General features: G+C 63.1%; 1 protein-coding gene across 1 annotated transcript in view; it reads right to left on the reverse strand.

The window, feature by feature from the left end:
• Positions 1-21,101, reverse strand: part of PEPD (peptidase D) — a 108,644-nt gene that overhangs the window by 3,685 nt on the left and 83,858 nt on the right. Inside the window, exons 10-13 of the mRNA XM_082708633.1 lie at positions 19,091-19,159; positions 17,913-17,990; positions 8,196-8,344; positions 448-632 (exon numbers count right to left, since the gene is read on the reverse strand). Coding sequence (XP_082564759.1) covers positions 448-632; positions 8,196-8,344; positions 17,913-17,990; positions 19,091-19,159 — 481 coding nt within the window. The remainder of the gene's footprint in view (positions 1-447; positions 633-8,195; positions 8,345-17,912; positions 17,991-19,090; positions 19,160-21,101) is intronic.

Raw genomic sequence — 21,101 nt, forward strand, 5'->3', positions numbered from 1 at the left:
TGGGTCAGCTGCCTCATGGCAGTGCCTCACCGCCCTGGCCTGTGTGAAGCCAGAGGCAGGACACGATGGCTGCGGTATCACGAAGACTCAGCTCTGGGGTTCCCACTGCTCTGTGGGAACCAAAGATCTACCTCCCCATAGGGGAGGGGCTCCCCACCCTGTGCATAGCCTGGGGCTCACCAGGCAGAGCACACATATCTGCCACCAGGCCCTGAGGCGGGGGCCACCAGAGGCAGCATGCTGGCACACTTTGGGGAACACCCCTCACCCCCACCCCCGCTGGTGCCCACAGCAGCCCAGGGCCAGCACAAAGCAATGGGTGCAGGGAGAGGAGGGGCAGGGGGTGCTCTGGGACCCCATTTCTCTTTCTCTGACCTGTCTTACTCCACCCCAGCTGGCTCCCAGAGCCCTGGGGAGGGCCACTCACACTCACGTGTCCACACTTACCTCGGGGTAGCCTCCCACATCGTGCACATCAATGCCCAGGAAGTGGCCGAGCCCGTGAGGCATGAACACGGCTCCCAGGTGGGCCTGGACCATGGCGTCAATGCTGCCGCTCAGGAGGCCAATGCGCGCCAGCTCCTCCAGGTGGATGCGGTCGGCCAGGCGGTGCATGTCAGGCCACCAAACCCCTGTGGCTCCAAAGGAGGCTATGATGAGCTGTGGAGCCTGGCCGCCTGGCCGAGGCTCCCCGAGGGAAGGTTTGTGGGACCCATGAAGCCCCTGGGCAAGCTGAGGCGGGAGAGCTGGAAGTGGGTGGCGCAGGTGCCGTGCCCGGGCCAGCTCTAAGGCAGGGCTTTCCCTGCAGTAACTGGGGATCTCAAGACCTTCCTCTCTCTCCGTCGCACCTTCAGGGGTAGGCTCCTGTTGCCCACGGCCAGATGCCCAGCTTAGGTCTAATCCCCAGCCCATGTCACGTCTGCCCTTGGCCAGTGAGGGCTTCTGGGACCAGGGAGCCCAGGAAGATCCCTGAGCAGCCGCAGGACAAAAGCATCTGTCCCCAGCAAATGGGGGGCAGCCTCAGAGAGCCCCACACCAAGCTCAGAGCGTCAGGCTATGGGGGGGTATCCCTGCACACCCCAAAGTGGGGCTGATTCACACCTGGAGCCACTGTGGGGAAAAAAGGTTTCCGGGGTGAAGGTGCAGCGGGCACGGCCTGGCTGGCAGGGGTCTGTGGCCCTGCCCGCTACGAGCAGGGGTGGACCATCTCCGTGGCAGCCGAGACACCCAGGCCCCAGACTCCTGATCAAACTCATCTTTGTCCCATGTTTCTGAGGCAAAGGTCACCGTGGAGAGCACATCCCTAGGCATCGAGTTTCAGGGTGAGCAAGCTCCAGGGGCTCTGCCCAGGGCTCTAAGACAGCCGCCGCAAAGAGCCTCAGCTGTTGCCAGGGCACGATGGCCCTGCCCATGGGGCTGCGGAGTCCCCACCTTCAGCCTCACTCTGAGGCACTGGGCACTCAGCCTAAGCACCCCGCAAGGATGGAGGCCAGTGAAGCTCCCTGCCCCACCCCACCGGGCTGAGTTTGGGGCAGCCACATGCCAGCTGAGGCCAGTGTGCCAGGCAGACAAGGTGAGGGCACACACCCCTCTGCAGTGCTCCAGCCAGAAAGGCCAGGGCCGGCTCTCATGGCCCCCTCCACGTGGGGGGCGAGCCTGGCTCCCAGGAGGCATCCCCACGACGCCCTGCCGTCCACACCCTCCACACGCCTATGACGGATGACGGCTGCTGCCGAGGAGCACCCTGGCATTCCACACCATCGGGGGCCTGGCTGAGCCCTGTGCTGGCAAGGGCTGGGCCGGCAGGGCTGGGCTCAGGACTCTGAAACTCTGTGGCTGGCAGGGGGAATTCCAAGGGCTCTATCCAGGGGGAGAGAGAGATGAGAGCCCACTTGGGGACATGGGGCATGGCCCCTCAGACATGCACTGGGTTCCAGGCTTCCAGGTGGGCCCCTTCCACACCAGGCCAGAGGCCCCACAGTCGGGGTCTTGGGCTGGACAGAGGCACAGAGCTGACCCAGCCTCCCCAGGATCTGAGCAGGAGGCCCACTCCTGGGGCAGTGGCCAGCTCCTGGCCACAGGCACAGGGAGGCCGAGAGGAGAAGACCCGTCTCTAGAGAGAGCTTCCTTGGAGACCAGCTCCTGAGTCCTGTTCTGTTGTACCTGCCAAGGGCCACAGGGTGCCATGGATGAGGTGGCATCCCGGGCTCTGGCTTTACCCGCACGCACAGTGGAGGTTCTAAGCCCTGGAGGCAGAGCCAGGTGCGAGGCTCTGGGACGGTCCTCAAATGGAAAGCTGGGCACTGGATCCCTGCTCAGCAGCTCGCCCACCTCCCTGAGCCTCAGATGTCTCTCTTTGTCAAAAAGAACTACGATGCTGGCCCTAGAAAGCCACCTACAGAGGCTCTGGCCTGTACCAGGGGTCAGTAGCCTCCCGAGACTGTCACTGGCCCACCCAGATGCCGGTTCAACCCTTGATGTTGGCTGTGCTCCTGGGGCACCAGCCCGAGCCTCGTGTCCTCGCTCCTCCGAGGCCGACCGGGTCTACCTTGCCGTTTCCAGGCCAGGCCACCTGTCACAGAAGCACACGGAGGCCTCAGTCAGCCCCCTGCCTGCGACTCAGCCCCTGGGGCTCGGCCACTACTCCCTCCCTGCACCCTGTCCCCCAGCCAGGCCTGCCAGCTTGCTTTTCTTGTCTCTGGACCAGAGTGCTGCTGCCTCCCCTGGGCACCCCGGGCCTGGCCTAGCAAACGCTGGTTCAAGGGAGAATACAGCAGGCTCGTCCCGAAGTTCTGCTCCTGTCTCAGGGGCTCTAGGCCGAAAAGCGCCCGGGGCAGTTCTGCAGACTCGCTCTTGGCTGGCCTGAAAAGCGCCCGGGGCAGTTCTGCAGACTGGCTCCTGGCTGGCCTGGCCCCTGGGGCGGAGGAAGGGCATCCCTGGCGGCGGCTGACACCCCGGCTCCACAGCAACTCCGCTTCTCTTGGGTGGGGGCCTTTCTGGGTGGCTAGAGGGGAGCCCCAGGAAGTGGCCTGATGTTGAGCCCGGCCGACTTCCAAGTGGGCTGTGGCCTCGGCAGAGCGGGGAGTCAGGTATAAATCACACTCCGTGCCGGCAGCTCGGCTCCTCTCCTGTCCTCCTGGGGCCGGACGTGAGGGCCCCAGGCGGTCCCCACGGCGCCTCCCGTCCTCCTGGCCTGCGCTCCTCGGGGCCAGTCTTGCACACGCGCTCGTGGCTGGCAGGGGGCTGCTGCCTGTGTGTGGTTAGGGTTGTGACAGTGATTCAACCTCCAGCAACTTGGCCCCAGCGTCTGGCCCGGATGCTGGTTACGACACCCTGGGCCAGGGCAGGGGCCCTGAAGTGTGTGAAGGTTGCTGTCCTTGGGCTAGGCTGGAGGAGTGGATGCGCCGCCCCCCGCCCCCTGCCCCGAGCCCTCCGTCAGCAACCAGCAGGCACCTCGGGACCCACGTGGCCAGCCAGCCGGAAGGCCCGGTAGGCCCCTCAGGCCGCTCGTACTGGGGATGGATGCCACACTGGGGAGCACACTGCAGACTGGGTGTCACCAGCCCTGCCCGCCCTCCTGCCTCCAGCAAGCACCGAAGCTTGTTGCCTTTGCCCTGGACATCTCCTGAATCTGACTCCTGACCCCTGTGGGCCTCCTGCTGCTTTCCTGCAATGCCTCGTTCCCCCTGCATTCTGCACGAAGCTGGGCCCTGCCCTGTGCACAGAACCCCAAGCTCCTCAGCCTGGCCTCCCTCTCACCCGCCCCTGCACCCCCGGCCCCGGTGGTGCTGGCACTGCCCTGTGCCTTCCACCTAATGACCCCTTAGCTGGGACCACCTTGCCAAAGCCCCTCCCTGCCCGTGCTCACTCCCATTCTTCTTGTGGGCCTCTGTTAAGGCTTTCTCTAGGAAGCCCTCCCTGACTGCCCCTTCCTGTGCTGTCAGAGATCTTCCTGCCAGAGGACGGCATATAGGCCCCGCTGTGGCCTGGTTGAAGCCTGCGCGCTGAGAGGAGGGACCCTCTCCTTGAGGTGGAGGTACTGCTCTGTGCCTGACCAATGGAGGCCTGAGGAGGAACCCTGGCTGCAGCCGGTGCTGTCACCTCACCTGCCCAGGATCTGTGTGCCCCTGCCCCTCTGAGCACTCAGACCCCAGGGTGCCAGCCTAGCAGCTGGGTTTGTGCCTCCCACCCTCTATCTGGCTGTGGGCTCCGAGGGGCCAGAGCCCTGGTGCCCAAGCCCCAGTGTGTGCCCAGAACAGCCCCAGGTCATAGCTGGTCTTCTATGCCCCTGATGCCCCTCAGGCGACACCTTCACCCGACGGGTCCCAGGCCCAGGCCCAGGCTGGCTCCTTAAAGCCTTGGTGGCTGAGGCCTCCTGCCCAGAATGCGGCAGACTCGGGCTCAGGCCCGAGCTCGGCCAGGAAGGCCCGCAGAGCTGAAGCCTCACAATCTAGACAAAGAGCTCACTTCATCCAAAGACAACGGCCCTCAGGAGACCCTGTGTGCGCCAGGCTCTGGGGGTGCTGCAAGCAAGGCGCGGGGCCGGGTCCCAGGGCAGGCCCGTGGGCTGCAGGGAGCTGTCTGGTAGGCCAAGCTGGCGCGGGGCTGAGGGCTTCCAGCCACCAACCCCCCCAGACCCATCTGCTGCCAGGACCTCCAGGGACCCATTCACCCTGCAGGAAGGGCAGGGGACAGTGTGCGCTCCGTACTGCAGGCGCCTCCGTGCTAAGCGGAGCATGGCCGCTCCTAAAGCCTGTGTGCCACCCCCCCCACCCCTCCCGCCGCAAAGAGCCCCAAGGAGTAAAGGCCAGGGAGGGTTGGAACTTGCCCACCACCCTACAGCCAGCAGGGGGCTCTCAGGGCGGCAGGGCCACATGGAGGCCCTCACCAGTCAGCCCTCCCTGCCCTGACTCCTGCCACAGAGGAAGCCCACGTGGCGCTGTCCCCGCACCTCCGTCTACCGCACCCCTGCATGTGTCGCCACCTCTAAGGAGAGGCCCCAGGAGAGTGCGGCCACTCCAGCCCGTCGGGAGGCAAAGCTGGCAGAGGCACCCCCACCACAGGCCATGGCAGACATGTGCCGGGCCACAGGGGCACCTCCTTCTCTCCTCACATTGGCTGCACCTCCCCTCCATGCAGGTGACCGGGACCCTAACCGCTGCAGAGCAGGGAGAGGGGGGAGCTGTGCACACCTGCTCATTGGAGTGAGGGAGCGATGGGGGGCTTATTTGCATAGACAGAGACTCCCCCACCACTTTCACAGCCCAGGAGCAGTGGGGCCCTGAGCCCAGGGCCTCTGCAGGGCCCCAGTGGGGGGGGGTTGGGGTCAGGTGTGGGGCTTGGGGGGGGCCCGTGGCCTAAGCGCAGGAGGCCAGGGTGGGCAGGTGAGCCCAGAGAGAGAGGAGCGTCTGGCAATTGGGAGACAAGGCTGCGGGGGGCCTAGGGACTTCAGTTGTCCTCACCGCTCCGTGGTGGCGGGAGGCACAGAAGCTACAGAATGGCCCCACAGCGGCCCACAGACACCCCTCTCTGAAGTGCTCCTGCTGGGATCACCCAGGCCTCCCTTGCAGGGGCTGAGTGGTCCCCGTGGCACACCCACTGGTCTGTCTCAGGTGGGCCACCGGGCCTGACACAGAACCCAGGGAGAGCTCGATTCCAGAAGGCAGCACGAGGCTCCTCCTGCGGGGTGGGCAGGCGTGGCGGTGGTGTTCTCCGGGTGCCGTGCCCTCAAACCCTGTGCAGCCCCTCTCCGTGAGCTCAGCCGCCCTTCCCTGGCTGTCTGGGGGACAGGGAGGAGCGCCCTCCTGCCCCCCGATTCCAGGTTCCGTGTGTGCTGCAGTCATGCTGTGCGGCTCCTCTGGGCACTAGCTGCGCCCTGGCTGTCCACTCACTGCTCCTTGCGAGGCTGCAGGAAGCAGTCGTGTAGTCTCTGTGTGTGTGTGTCTTGGCCCAGCAGCTGAACCCACAAACCAGGGGCATTTCCGCTAGCACAGGACATGGGGCTGACCTGACCACGGCCTCCTTGCAGCTCTGGGGAGGTGACCTGACCCCATTGGAGCAGCCCTGCTTGACCGGTGCCACATGGGACCCAACAAGGTCAGCCATGGGGAACTGCCAGTGGGGTGGTCAGCACGTCACAATCCCCAGCCCTGGTAGGAGAGGAAACTAGTACAGGCCCCAGTACAGGCCCGGCCTGTGCCCCACTGTGTGCTGGGGGAGCCCCCCCTCATGCGGTGTGTGGAGATGGGCTCAGCTGAGCCCAGCCTGGCCCGGCTTGAGGCCTTCTGCCTGCCCCGAGAGTGACCCGGCCAGGCAGTCTCATGGGACCAAGGTGCCCGGGGGAGTGTGGGGTCAGAGCCCAGGCCCTTCTCAGGCAACCGGGACCCTGTGGACTAGCCTGTGAGCTGGCCACTCTCTGGGCAGGATTGGGGCAGCCCTGTCAGTTGGGCAGGACAGTGGCTGGGGAAGTGCTACCCATGTCCCAGCAGACTTTCCTGTGGGTGTGTGGGCAAGTGCGGGTAGGCCAGCCTGGGCCCTCACCCCTGTCTCAGCCCCGGGGCCCGAACCCTGCAGCCCCGGGGCCCGAACCCTGGAGCTCCGAGCTGAACAAAGAGATCTCCTTTCCGAAGCTCCGCCTGCCATCCCTCCAACGCTTGCCCTCCCTCCCCAGCACCAGGCACCCGTTGGCCTGACTCTGCCTGCCTGGCTCTCGAGTGTGGACCTGGTCGCCCGCCAGCCCTCCCTCACTGAGCTGCAGCCCACCCCACCACCTCCTCGAGGGACCCAGCGTGGGGGGTCGGGCCACAGGGCCCCTCACGGGCTCACAGACAGCAGATCCTGGCTCCGACCTCAGAGGGCGGGGGCGCCAGGCCTTCCAGCCCTTGGCCTGGACTCCAGAACATCTAAATTCACAACTGCTCCTGCTGCCGGCCGCGGGGTGGACGGAGACACTAGGGAGCGCCCCCACGGCACTGGGCTAGTGGCATAGAGAGAGTGAGGAGAGCAGGGAGGGTCACGGCCCCCGGGTGACTGACTGGAGACGGTGTCTCCAGGTAGGACTTCATTGGGAACAGGGGATGCCTCCCGGGTTTAAAGGTCAGGCCCCCTCTCCCCCTGCCCGTCGCGCGGGGGGGGCGGGCAGCCCATTCCTTCCAGAGCCCTTCCTGCACCTCCCCCACAGGGGAACCGGCCACCCCATCCCATGCTCTTCTGCCTCCATGCAGCAAGCGTCTGGAAGGTTCCCTGTGTTTGCGCTCCTGGGCTGACTAGCCTTCTTAAACAAGTGATGAACACAAGATCCCCTTTCCTTCTGCAGCCACCAAACCACACAAGTCCTGTCACCTTGTCACCCCAGCAGGGGCTTAACTTGCAGGTTTTCCATTCTTGTCTTCCCTTGGGGGCCGAGTTCCCCAGCCTGGGACTCCCCTGACTGCCAAGCTCTGCCTCGACCAGTGAGGGTGCCGGGAGGGCCTGGGTCCACCAGTATCGCTCCGCGGCTCCCTGGCCTCTGCTGGGGGCCCAGTGGCCAGACGGGGGCCATCTGGAAAGGCTGCTCAGGGTGCCTCTCAAACTGACACTCTCTCTGACTGAGGCTGTGAGTCCTCCCAACACCTGGCCTGGGGGCCCCGGGGTTCTTTAGCCAACACACAACCCCCAGGCTCAAGAGGCCACAGTCTGGGGACCTTCCTTTCCTAAGGAAGGGCTCTATGAAGGGATGCTGGGCTGACTGCACGGTCCCTCTGATTTCAGAACAAGCTCGGATCCCAGCCTTTGAGGATGTCATAGCCAGGCCCCCGGAGGGCCCTGCGGCAGCCACCCACCATTCCCCGAGCGCCGCAAGACCAGAGGCAGTCCGAAAAAACAGGCGCCCCAACACCCAGCCAAATGCCGGTGTTGGCATCTGCCGGTCAAGCTCTCCCTGGAGGGGACCCTCTGGGACAGGAGAGGGGACACGCCGACACCCCAGCGGCCCCTCCTTGCAGGGGTTCTTGCTGGCGGAGGGTGTCTGATGGGGTGCAGGGTGACTTTGGGCCAAGCTCCCCAATTCCCAGCCTTGTCCCTCCTTGGTGGTCAACCCCTTTCCCAGCGCTGCTCCTGGGGCTCAGACACCACGGGGCGTCTCAGCCGGTTTAGCCCGTGAAGGGGGACGGATTCAGGCTGTGGAGGGCCTGCCCCACGGCCACCAGCGTCCTCACCTGGCTTCATGGCGCTCATGACGGCTCGGCAGCTCCGCAGCACCGCCTCATAGATGGCCTTCTGGTCTGCGGTGAACTTGCCGTTGGCCGGGAAGGAGCATGTGATGTCAGAGGAGAAACAGTAATACTCTCCACCCATGTCGAACAGGCTGTGGGGAGAGGAGGCTGTGAGGCTGGGAAGCCCCCTGCCCCAGACTCTTGCCCACGGGGCTCAGGGGCAGCCTACTGGGTCCCGGGGGTGTCAGGGTGCTGAGCCCCAGCCACCTTACCACATCGCTGGTGCACCAGCAGTACAGGGCCTCCCCCTGCTACTGTGTCCTCATGATGCTCGCTCAGGAGACCTCTGACTGCAGAGCAGGGAAGCCCGAATGGACGCGCACACTCCCCTGTCCTCCCCAGCCTCTGCTGGCCAGCATCTGGATGCCCAGAGATGGGGCCTCACTTGGAGAATAGGGGAAGGGCCGAGATGTCCCAAGGCCCTGACTCAACACCTGGCCTCCACCTGAGCATTCCCACAGACCCTCCTGGGACTTCCCGGCCCCAGCACTGCTCACGGGAGCTGGGCAGGGGCCTTGGGATGGAGGCACTCAACCGGGGGGCCAAGGTGGGCCAAGCCACACCACCCAGCTCTCCTGGACCCCAGGGTGTGAGTGAAAACTCCGCCAATGGCTCTGTTCCAGCACCAAGGGCCCCCTGAGCAGAGGGCGGTGTCCTTCTCCCTGCTGGGATGGGCCAGATGTGCTCTAGCACGGCCAGAGGTCAGGCCCGTGGCAGTCCTCATGTCCCACAGGGCAACCCTGCATCCCCAGGGGTGGAGAGGAGGAAGGCTAGGAGGCCCTAAGCCGGGGTCTGAGAGCCAGCAGAGGTAGGCTGCCAAGTCACGAGGGTGGCACAGCGCACCTGGCTGCCAGACCCCCTGTGACAGCACCCAGTGTGGCGGCGCTAGAAGGGAGCGGGGTGGGTCTCTCTGCCGCCTTTGCTGCCTGCCCGTGTGCACAGGCCCAGGAGCCGGGGCCTTAGCATCCTCAGCGGCCAAGGGCAGGAAAGAATCCTCCCCCTGCACTCTGTGTGCTGGGATGCGACAGGATCCGTGAATGGCTGCTGGGTCACCACGCTGATGGGACCCCAAATGAGAGCAGGAGAGGTGTAGAGGTGGAGCAGTGCCCCACCCCCCGTCCCCCCGAGATCTCAGCAGGCCGCTCGCCAGCAGGCATACAGAGGGGGCCCTCCAGCACCCTCAGCCCCTTCATCAGCCAAGCATGACGCCGATGGAGAGAAAGCCAACTGAGGGACAGCGGTCCAGCCCCGGCCCGGGATTCTGCTGTGTCCCCAGCGCCAGATGACCAGAGTCGGGTGGAGCTGAGGGGTGGGGCTGCCCTCTGCCACCGTGCCCTGCTCTGTCCTCCGTCTGCAGCTGCATAGATCCTGGCAAACCTGAGCCCAGGGCAGGGCTGTGCTCTCCCCCAAAAGCAAATCCTTGCGGTGAGCCCAGCGGCTCCACCAACATCCCAGGGGCCGCCCGAGCGCCCGCCTTTGGGGCCCTGAACCCGGACGACAGAATAGGGGGTCCTGGCCCCCACCTATGGAGGAGTAGGGCCTGACGGGAAGCACCCGCTACTCCAAAGAGACAGAGTTTTAAAGGAAAAACTTGAATGCCCAGACACTCTGCTGGAATCCAAAGTCCCCTGCCGAATGAGCGCTTTTTAATCTCCTCTCTTTTTCCGGTTGCAAAACACCATAAACAGTGTCAACAGAGCAAAAAGCACTAGATAACACCTCAGGTGATTCTAAGGGGGTGGGGGGAGGGCCCCAACCAGTACGCCACGAGAACTCCAGACCAGGTCAAAGTCACAGACTCTAGGGGACCCTGCCTGGGGCAGGCTTGTGGGGGGACTCAGACCTCACTGGGGGTGACCTGAAGACAAGACAGAGAGGCCTTGAACGGACAAGCCTGGGGGGCTCCAGACACAACAGGGGGTTTGGGCCAATAGCTGCCTGCAGACTGACTGCTGTGGGGGGGCACTCTCGCCCCCCCAGAGCTGGCCAGGAGGGCAGCACGCATCTCAGCCCTAACCTGCAGAGAGCGTGAGTCTCTGAACACGGCCCGGCAAAGCCCCGTGTCAGGAGGGTCAGCAGCTCAGAGCCCAGCGACGGGCCCTCCTGTCCTGACTCCAGCACTGGGCCCCCTGGGCCTCAGCACTTCTCCCTTTAAGAACGGGACGCCACCGCCACCGTGTCCTCTCGGGGCCTGCGTGTAGGCAGGTGTGGGGAGTGGATCTGTATGGGGCCACGGCCCACTTCCACACTGGGAGTAGAGCATTCCCATTTGCTCCCCCACCCCCAAGGCAGCAAAGGAACCTGGTTTGTGGTTTGTTGATTCAGAACGTCTGAGAGTGGTCTGAGCAGACAGGACACAGCTAGGGGCTGGGGCGACACAGACTTGTGGGGGCCACCCCACCAGGGGGCAACCTGCAGCGGCACCCCTAAGGCAGACGGCTGGACTGTGCTGATCTCAGAGAAAAACAGAACTGCAACTATTTAGGAAACAAGGAAGCCCAAGGCACGCTGAAGTCTGGAGTCACGGAGAGCAGTGGAGACAAGACGCTTCTCTGGGGCAGACGAGACTCGGGCCCCAGTGCTCCAGACACGCTTCTCAAAAACACGGCGAGAACGTGGGACGGGGTGCCGGGGGCCCCTTGGCCAGCCCGGGTTTACTCTTCAGACTCGAGAAGACCTTGCTGGGCTTTGTTGGGTGAGGCCCGCCCGCTCGTGGCAGAGGGAAGTGAGCGCCCAGGCGGCCAGTTCCATCCTGCCCAGCACCGCTTGGGCACGGGGCTGGAGTCTATTTTCGTGATCTCAGTTCCCTATCTTTCTCTGCTTTAAAGAAAAAAAAAAAAAATCCCCTCAGAGTTCCTACACGCATAGGTTACTCAGATTCAAGGCCCTCCGGAATCCTGGGACGAAGCCGTGTCTTCCATAAATCATCTCCCTCCAGCTCCCCTGTGCCCACTTCACTCGTCCTCCAGCACAAAGCGACAGTGGGGAATTGGGTCATCCTTTGACTCCCCTGAGCGCTCAGGATCCCCCTCCCCCGCTGCTTGGGGACACCCACCTGGCTGCTACCATCTTTGGCAGAGGGACACTATGTGATAATTTAAGACATCTGGGAGCCGTTACGCATCTCCAGGCAATACGCTGGCGTGCCTCTGCTCACATGTGTTTATCTGGTTCTATTTCTGGCCGGGAGGAGAGGTTCTGTCTGCCCTTGGCTCCTCCTGGGCAGCTTCATGCCCGGGCCGCCCGCCACACTTGGCTCAGCCCGGCCCTCTCCAAGCCCCACTCAGCTCCCCAGGCCCCACCGTGGGGACTGGCCGGCCCCGGAGCAGAAGGCCTCTGAGATGGTCGGGCCAGTGATGCAGGCTTGGGCAGCATCCTGGGGAAACGCTGCTGTGCACGTACAAGGCTCTCAGTGTCTAGTCTGACTCTTCACTGTTCCGAGCTGCAGCCTCACCCCCATCCGCCTGTCACCCAAGCCTGGCGCTGGGCCTGTCTGCCGTGGCAGGAGCATTTCAGACCTCCACTCGCCGCCACCCCAGCCTGCGTTCCAGGGGATTTCTGAGAAGCAGGAAACTCCTGCTTCCCTCCAGACCTCAGCATGAGAGAGGAAGACGTGCTGCTCGCTTTCCCGTTCATGTCCTACAGCGGACAGCCCCTCCAGACGAGGCATGTGGCCCACCTACGCCACCAGCCTGCCCTTCCACGGGATGCCCAGGCCCCGTGGTGACTGGTGGGGCTGAGGCCATCTCTTGGAGGCCATGGGCTGACTCATCAAGCAGAGCTCTCCCCAGTACCTTCTACAGGCATCCCTGTTCCCCACCCCAGCCCTGGGGACAGCTATTCCTCTGGGGCTCAGGCGAACAGGAAAGTTGCCCAAGTGACCAGCCCCCAGAGCCCCAGAGCCCGTGAGGCCCGGGGTACAGGCTCGGGCTGGGGGCATCCTGTGTGTCTGGGGAGAACTGTGTTTCCCGTTCTACAGATGGCGTGGGGAGTAGTGGAGCGCCTGTGTGGGGCCATGTCCCCAGGAAGGCCGTATATGACACAGTGACTGTCCACTCAAGTGCTCGTGCCCCTGCGGCACAGCAGACGAGGGCTGGGCATCAGGGCGGTGGCCTCTGCCGGGGAGGGCCGGAGTCGTGTCACGAGCCCGGCACATGCTTCGTTTCACTTTTTTGGTCAGCAGCGTCCCGTGATGTCTGTGAGCACCCAGGCTGGACCAGCGCTTTCTGACCCAGGGGCGGTGAAGTCACTGAGTGGGGACAGGTTCTGGTCTGGTAGGTCATCCCCTGCACACGTGGGATGGAGCCCGAATGTGAGGGTGCTTTTCACTGGGATGGAAAGTGAGGGCTACAGCCACGGGTCTGGCTGTCCAGGCTAGCAGGGTCTGTGCACCCCCGAGAATATTCTCTTACCCTGAGGCCTGGGCATGTGTTTAAGATCACTGAATCCTTGGTATAGGGCTGCTGAGTGAAAGTCAAGTGTTCCTCTGAGAACAAGGGGACAGGGGTCTGGGCTAGGCCTGGCACCAGGGATCAGGCTCTGAAAAGGACACTCGTTCTCTGAAGTCAACCAGGACATCAGGCTCCAGGACAAGGGAGGCCTGGAGGCTCCCTCACCTTGGCCCCGCCACCAGCTGGGGGGAGCCCTCCTCAGTCCAGCCCTGCCACCAGCTTGGGGGAGTGGGGTGGGTCCTAGACACAGACTCGCCCCTCCCTGGGGCTGCAGGGGACAGAAAGACAGAGCAAGTGGCTCCTGGGAACAGGCAGGACCGCCCCATCACAGCCTGCGGGATACCAAGGGAACTGCTGGGGCCCTGGGGTGAGCGGTGCCCAACCCCTCACAGCCTGCAGGCCTGGTGCATGGTGGCCTGGGACCGAATGGGTGAGGTAGGGTGCCCCCCCCCCCCAGGCTGTTAAACATCTAGTCCATGTCAAACCTACGGAACTAACTGAGAATGAGACAAGGGCAGGAAGGAGCCGGGGGTAATGGCACTGGTGGCAGGAAGGGTGGCCAGCTAGGGAAAGAGCCTGCGTTGGCCACGACCCCTCATAGGCCTGTCCCCTCCTCTAAGGATGGGTCAGCTTTGGGGGTGTGATGTGGCTGGCGTCAGGGGCCACTGACGCCAGCAACAAGTCAGATGTCTCCAGGGGCTTCCCTGGGAGGAAAGCCCATATTTCTCCGGGCAGAGAGAAGCAGGGCTGCGGTCCCTGTGCGTTGTGTCCACTCTTCTGCCAGTCAGCGGGGCAAGGCAAGCGAGACAGGGCATCAGGCTGTTAATAGGGCAAGGAGAAATAGAGGCCCCTGAGCTCTGACGGGAGAGGAGAGGAGATGGGGAGAGGACATAGCATGGGGCTGGGACAGGCGTCTCCTGCTAACTGGGCAGGCTGCCCCCCACCATGCCCCAGGGGCAGCAGGACATAGCCTCCAGCAGGGAGGAGGCCTGCCCACACATCCTGGGACAACGCTGCCCTCTTCTGGCCAGCACTGGGACGGCCGGCTCCGCATCCTGCCTGCAGCTGGGTAACCCAGGCCTGGGCATCCTTAGACAGGCGCTCCAGAAGGTTCTGAGGATGACCACAGGGCATTCTACCTCAGGAACCACTCCCCCACTCCCTGATCAGATGGTGGGAGTGGGAGGCAGCAGTGGCGCAGGAGGGGTGTCCCAGCTGTCCTCCCAATCAGAACCCACTGGAGGCACACCCTGGACCCCTCCTGACTCTGCCCCTGGGGTGATGCTGCTGAGGGTCCCCGGGGACACGGGAGCACTGCAAAGGCCAGCCTCAGACCCAGTGGAACACAAGGGAGGATCCGACTCTGGGTCCCTGGCTTCCCAGTGGATTTGAACGTGGACAGTGGCGCTCCCTGGTGGCCATGGGTGGCCTACCAGCCCCCTGGAACGTCCATCTGCCTCGGGGACTCTGGTTTTCAAAGCCTGGGCTGTCTGTGTGAAGCCAGGGCAGCCCATGGGCGCCACATCTGTCTTCACAGCATCCGTGCTCACAGCCACCTGGCTGGAGCTGATATGGTGGGGAGGGGTCTTCCCGGGCTCCCACCCAGAAAGGGAGTCCAGGGCCAGAAGCCACCATCCTCTGGGTGAGCACGTGAAGAGCACGTGAAGAGCACGCGTTAGCAGGAGTTCCAGGCTCCTGCTGCCCTCTCTGACGAGGTCTACCACTGCCTCAAAAGCCAGAACAAAAAGCAACTAATGGCTTCTCTAGGACTGTGGCTGGGAGACGGTTCTTGGAGAACCCATGAAAGGGCTCTGAGAGCCAGGGGAAAAGGTCCAAGGGGCCCCCTGAGAGGCCTCATGGCTCTGAGGGAGCTGAGTGTGAGACCCCCAGGGATCTGAAGCTACTTCAAAGTCTAGGTCCCTCTCTGTCCTTCATGCGGAGCAAGTGGGGCTGATCCAGCAGAGAGACATGGGAAGGAGTCCCTGGAGCAGGCATGGTGGGCCACGCGGTCCTCGCTGCCCAGCCCCGGGCAACAAGGCAGACATGGAGGGAGAACCAGCCTGCCTAACCCAGAAGGCCTGTTCCCAGGCCATGACTGAGGCTGACAGCAGCCTCGGCCCGGCTCCCAGGAAGGAGCTGGTCCCGGGGGAACAGGGGCATGGCAGGGTGGGCTGGCCTCACACCCCACCACGCACTCACCCAGAGGACAGCGGCACTGGAAACACAGTACAGCTCAAGAGCTACCTGCCTCAGGCTCTGCGGAGCCTCTCCCCACCAGTCTGTCATGGAACCCGCTGCTGGAAGGTGGGCCTCATAGTCCCAGAGCACAGGCAGAAGGCCAGCCTGCTGGCTCTGAGGACGGTCACCACTGCCACTCCCACCCGCCAAGGCCACGCTGCACCAGGCTCCCCACTCAATACCACTTATTCTCACGGACTCCTCCTAGGGCTGGGTGTGGATGGAGAAGCTGAGCCTCGGGGCACTGGCCACTCAGCCAGGGAGGGGGAGGGCAGGGGCAGGAACTAGGGACCCTCTGTGGTCATCATCACAGGTCACACGGCCTGGGTTCTCTGAGGCTCCCTGTCGGGGGCTGGCGGCATGTCTGGGACTGGAGACAGAGGGACAGGAAGGCTGGCTGCCTCTCAGCCCCCACCCCCACCTTCTCCAGCAGCGCCTGACTGTCTCGGACCCTCTCTGGCCCCAAGCAGCCCCTTCCTCAACATTCAAATGTCTCTGGGGCATTTTCACCTGACTTCAAGAGACTGTGACCCAAGGCCTACCAGCAGGCAGGCGCCTGGAACAGTGGTGCTCTGGGAGACACTCAGCTCCAGGAAAAACTCCACACTACGCTTCTGTTTTGGTTTCATACCTGATGATGAAGTATCGTGGCTTTTATGTTGGGATAACAGAATGATCTATTATTTACCGAACACAGTAGGCGCGGCAGATCAATTTCAATAAAACAATGGATTATAAATGCTGCCAGCAATCTGGCAATGGCAGTAATCAACAAAACATGTTGTTCTAAATGCTGCATAATAAATTCACTATAATAAACTCATAGTTATTCTACTGGCTACATTTCAAAGTTAGCACTAGAAAAACAGAATCACCCATTCGGACTTGGCATTCACACCTACGGGATTCCTGGGTCACTCCTACCTTCGCTGCAAGCAGGAGACGTAGGTGCTGTGCCCCCAGGAAGGCCAGGGCCACATCTGGGCCCCGTGGAAAGCTGAGGTACGCTCCGCCCTGGTCAGCCCAGCCCCAGCCCAGCAGCGGGCAGCCTCGGGACACAGCTGTGACCAGCCTCTCAGGGGGTGAGGACCATAGTGGGGGCAGATAAAGAGGAGCGTGGAGAAGTAGCTACTTCCTCTGGGGTGTGCCAAATTCACAGAGGAGAAAAATCATGGCCACATTGCACTGCCACAGGGCCCTCTAGGAGGCCAGAGCTGGCCCTAGGACAGCTGAACCTCTCTGGTATGGCTAGGTTGCTGTTTCTGCCCGGGGACTAGAGATCCACATCCTGGACTCCTGGCCCAGCCAGAATGAGCGGCACAAAGGGCACTAGGAAAAGCTCCAGGATGCAAAAGTCTGTGGAGACGCCAGGTGGTCTCTCTTTGGGGCCACCTGTGGTTCAGCCATGGTCCAGAGGGTACAGCCCTCCCCTCTCTGGCCTTGGCCTCCAGCTGAGCCAAGTTTAAGATAGCCACCTCCCTCCCTAAATTCCTCTGGATCTGTACCTGGGCCCTCCCTGTGTCTCAGTGACCTCACCTACATGTGGGCAGGGTGGGGGAGGGGGTGTCCATGGGTGGGGACAGGGTAAATGTCCCTGGGGCCAGGCACTGGGGAAGTCTCGTCAGGGTTTCCACACACCCCTTGGCCCCTGTACCAAGAAGGACCTGAGCCACCCTGGGAGGGGTTCAGCCGCTTCAGGTGTCCACCTGTGTATGCTCCCACCCCTGCTCTGCTGGCCCAGGGCCCCGGGAAAGGGCATATGAGCTCGTCCCTGCCTTTCTGACATATTACTTCAGCCCCTTCCTGCTGTTCTGAGAGCCATGTGCTGGCTCCACTGACAGAAAAGTAAACTGAGGCTCCGAGAGGGAACTCAGTGGCTTTGTTTCCTCCCAGGAAGCCGAGCTGGGCTCTGGCCGACAGCAGTCCCAGAACAGTCCATCCCGCTACTGACCCTGTGTGAGTGCAGAGCCTGCAGCCAGCCACGGAACCCGGTGTGCCCTGTGGCAGGGACGGAACCCCCGGGATTGGGTAGATGTCTGAAAATAGTTAGCAGGGACAGCTGAGAACACGGCTCACACCCCTGAGTGGATGTGAGCCAGGGCCTCCTGTGTGCAGGCTTCCCCAAACCACTGCAAGGCTGGGCTCCACGTGCGGGAGAAGGCCAGGCTCTGGCCGCCGTAGCTCTGGCCAGGGACGGAGCCTAGCGGGGCGACACCCACAACGCAATGCGAGGCCTGATGCTGCCAGGGAGGCGGCCGGTGGGACTCCTGCTCAGGTGTCCCTGCAACCAGGAGTTTCAAGTCCCAAAGAACCGAGTGGGACCGGCCGTGAGTGCCTCCCTCCTCATGTGTTGATGACCACGGCAAGATGTCTGACAGCAAAGACAGGGGGGCTTGTGGGTGGCTCTCAGTGGTCCTGTGGCCACCTGGGCTGGCCCTGCCCGACATCTGGGAGGTGGAGAGGAGAAATGGGGAGTGCCCAGTGCCTGTGAATCCAAGAGAGCTGGTCCAGGTCAGCAAGGCACCCACAGACCCCTGCCAAGGCCCGGGGCAGCTGCCCAGAGAGGTGCGGCACATGGGTGGGACTGAAATCCTGCCAATGGGAGAGCCCGTCCTGGTACCGAAATGGAGATGTGAGTGTGGTGAGTGTGGGGCAAGTGCCGGTGGCTGGCTCAGTCCCCCTCTGAGGCTGGGTGTCAACCCCTCTATGCTTCCCCTGCCATGCACAGAGTCCCCCGCACTCGCTCTCAGGGCTTCTCTGGCCTTGCAGAGAAGGCGCCGTGCAGGCAGGCAGCCCTGGCAAAGAAGTCTGGGCCAGAACAGACAGGGCCTCCCAGTGCTCAGCCCTCTCAGGCTGGGACCAAGAGGAACCCTTGTGGAGGCGGAGACCCCCCCCCCACTCCACCCCACCAGAGCCCCGCGGGTCATAGGCAGAGCCAGGGCAGGGGTGGCTCAGGGCTGGCCTCACTCACCACATGTCTCCATCCTGGATGGTCCGGTCGTTGGGGGCCCCAGCGTGTCCGTAGTGCAGCACTGCTGAATTCTCACCACTGCAGAGAACAGGGGGAGGTCAACACCCGTCCTCCCCTGCAGGTCCTGGCCCATGAGCAGGACCAACCCTGCTCCAGGAGAGGCCGGGGGCGGGGGGGTGCAGGTGGGGCCCTGCAGCCGGCGGCCAGCCTCATGGCTTGTGGCTCCCGTGCTGACACGTGCAGGGCTCCCCCAGCCGAGCGCCGTGCGGGCAGGTGCCCTTGGGGCTGGGGATGTTGGAATGGCAGGGGGGTCAAGGGTCTGAAGCCCAGGGAAGGGACCCCAGGGAACCCTCCCTTCCTGCTGGAGGCAGGGGGGAGGCCCAGGGGGAAGGGCCCAGACCATGTCAGGGGCCGCCGTGCTGCCTGCCTCACTCCTCTCCTCGAGCTTGCTTCCCTAATGAGCGACGCCTTTAAGAAAAAAAGGACTTCTAAGTCTGTCCAAAGGAAAAAAAAAACCCACCTGGGTGTAATATTTATGGCCCTGTTCAGGAGTCTCAGGAATCATAAAAGTAGAAATAATGATTTTTCTCTCTATCCACCAGAGAAGAACATTTCCAAAGACTGCGATGCTCGTATGTATTATTCATGCGCCGAGGACGTGCGCATCAGCAGAGCTGCGGCCCCATCCTGGCTGGACAGAGGCCAGACCCTCTGACCCGGGGCCCGGGCCCGGGCCAGGAGAGCCCGGTGTGCCCAGGAGTGGAGGGGGCCACCCCCAGCCAGGATGTGCCCCTTGACCCACAGTGACACCCGTGACACGCACACAGCCGTGCACACCCACAGCCACGGGCTGCCCTGTTCTCCGGGTCGTTTGAACCCCGTGGCCTCCAAGCACACTCAGCCTCATGCAGCTGACACACACAGACACACATGGAGCCTCCTGCCTCAGCCACAAAGGGCCACATGTGGGGGGACATGCTGGCTGTGTGCCCCCGCGGGGTGGCGAGGGAGAGCACGGCAGCAAGCACCCCGCATGGGCCGGGAGCCTTAGGAGGGGAGAAGGACTTTGCTTCCGTGGCGCTGCAGTGGGCATGGGAGGGAGCAGGTGTGTCTAAGCCCGGGAGGTGGGTGAGGGGGTCACCTTCCCACAGCCCTCTCCTTCCGTCACCCCCACTTACCTGCCGCAGATGCAGGTGTAGGAGCTGTGGCGCATGCCGCCCCGGGAGTAGCAGTAGTGCTCGAAGAGGCTGCGCGGGAAGGAGGGACGTCAGGACGGAGCTGCCAGAGCACATGCGCCCCCCGCCCCCTGCAAGCCCTTGGCCCAGGCCTTGCTCGGCCAGGGGTTCTCCTGGCTCCAAGCTAGCCTCAGATGGCCCTGGGCCTGACCCTGGGGAGGGGCTCCGGGGAAAGGAGAGCAGAGCCGCTGGGCACTGGTCTGGAGGACAGGGTCAAGGTGCAGACCCTCACGGAGACAAAGCAGGGCAGAGGGGTCTCTGGCTGGGGGCAGACAGGGAGAGAGAGGCAGAGTCTGAGGACAGGCCCTTCTTCTCCTTCCTCACGTGAAGCAGCAAATGGCCCCCTGGACAAGCTCCCCCTCTCTGGGCAGGGGAGGCAAAGATGAGATCCTAGAGAGGGGTCGCCAGCTCCCAGGCTGAGCCCAGAGCCAGAGCCTGGGGAGGCCTCCAGCTACATAGGATATCAGCAGACCCGGGACAGAGCCAAGGTCAGAGGGTGAGCCACCCTGGGCAAAGGCCTAGGTCCTGCCCCATGCCTTCCTGGGGCAGATCCTGCAGATGACTACAGGGGCTGATGGACCAGACCAGCCTCACGAACACCACCTCAGCAGTGCTGAACCCTTGGGGGGCCATGCTACCAAGAGCTCTGGGGAGGCTGTGGCCCTGCCCATCCTCCTGACCCCCCATAAGCTCCAGGACCTGGGGGCTCTGTACTCAAAGAGCTCAGCCTCTCCAGGCCTCACCCCCTCCCTGATGCCTAGGCATCTCAGGCCCAGCACCCCAGGATCCCTGGCTGAGAAGCAGGTCCAGTGGACCCCAGTCCACCCACAGACCACCAGGGCAGGGGCCCAAGCACAGGGCTGTACTGCTGCTCCCGTCCTCAGAACACCAAGGCCGCCTGTGGGCATGCTGTGCGGCCATCCTCCCCTGCACGCTCGAGGCTGGTTTCGGGAACGTCTATATAGAGGAGTCTAATCTTCCAGACACTGTAAACACCAATTACGTGTAATTGTTATGATTGGGTATTAAGTAGTTGTCATGCAGGAACGGTTCTGCTACGTTCAGTCGGCTTCCAGACTTGCTTCCCAAGCCTCCCAGGATAATTGTGTATCTGTGAGTGAACGATTTCCTCAACAGAAAGGATTTCAGGAACTGCCACGGGGGCAAGGAAGGGCACACACTGGCCCCTTATCAGTGCCCTGTATTCACAGCAAGGGCACACCGGGGGTGGCCACCAACTTCCACCTCTGGCCCGGAGACCGTGGACCAAGCCACAGCCCTGTGTGCGGCTACAGCCCAGTCCGTGCCTTCCCGGGGCCAGCATTCCCAGGGCCCTGCCCCATAGGCAGCCTCTGCTCCCAGACTAGACACCGGGGCCTCAGACATGGACCCTCGCACAGCGAGCCCACAGTGAGGGGAGGACGCCTGACGTGCCACGGAGCAGAAGTGCTCCCTTATAAGGAAGACCCAACCCTGTGGGGATAGAAGCAGATCTCGGGGACTGCATGGATCTCCAGGGACTGGGGACAGTGGGCCTCTCCTGAGGTGAGGACAGGCAGACAACGGCAGGCTGTGGGAACAGCCAGGAAGGCCAGGCCAAGGGACAGCTGGGCTGCCTGCGCGCGCAGATGAATAAGCGGGAACATTCTGCAGCGGCCTGGCGACGTGGGGAGCGTGGGCGGCTTCACTCCCCCGCAGCCAGTCTCAGTGGCCTGCGTTTCCCTGCCGTGTCCTCTGCTCAGGAGAAACAGCCTTCACGACACGCTCTGGCTTCCACTTAAGAAAAAAGCTCTTTAGGGTAAACGGCATAGCTTACAGAAGCGCTCGGCTGAGCAGAGGCTGACCCAGTTTTCACCTGCGGATTGCAGCCTGGCCCTGGGGCAGCTTCTAGCCACAGGAAGACGAGAAACACCAGAAGCTGAAAAGTCACTCGAGCTGAAAATGACTTGAGGTT

This window comes from Mustela nivalis (genome assembly GCF_964662115.1).
Source record: "Mustela nivalis genome assembly, chromosome: 18".
Classification (NCBI taxonomy): Eukaryota; Metazoa; Chordata; class Mammalia; order Carnivora; family Mustelidae; genus Mustela; species Mustela nivalis.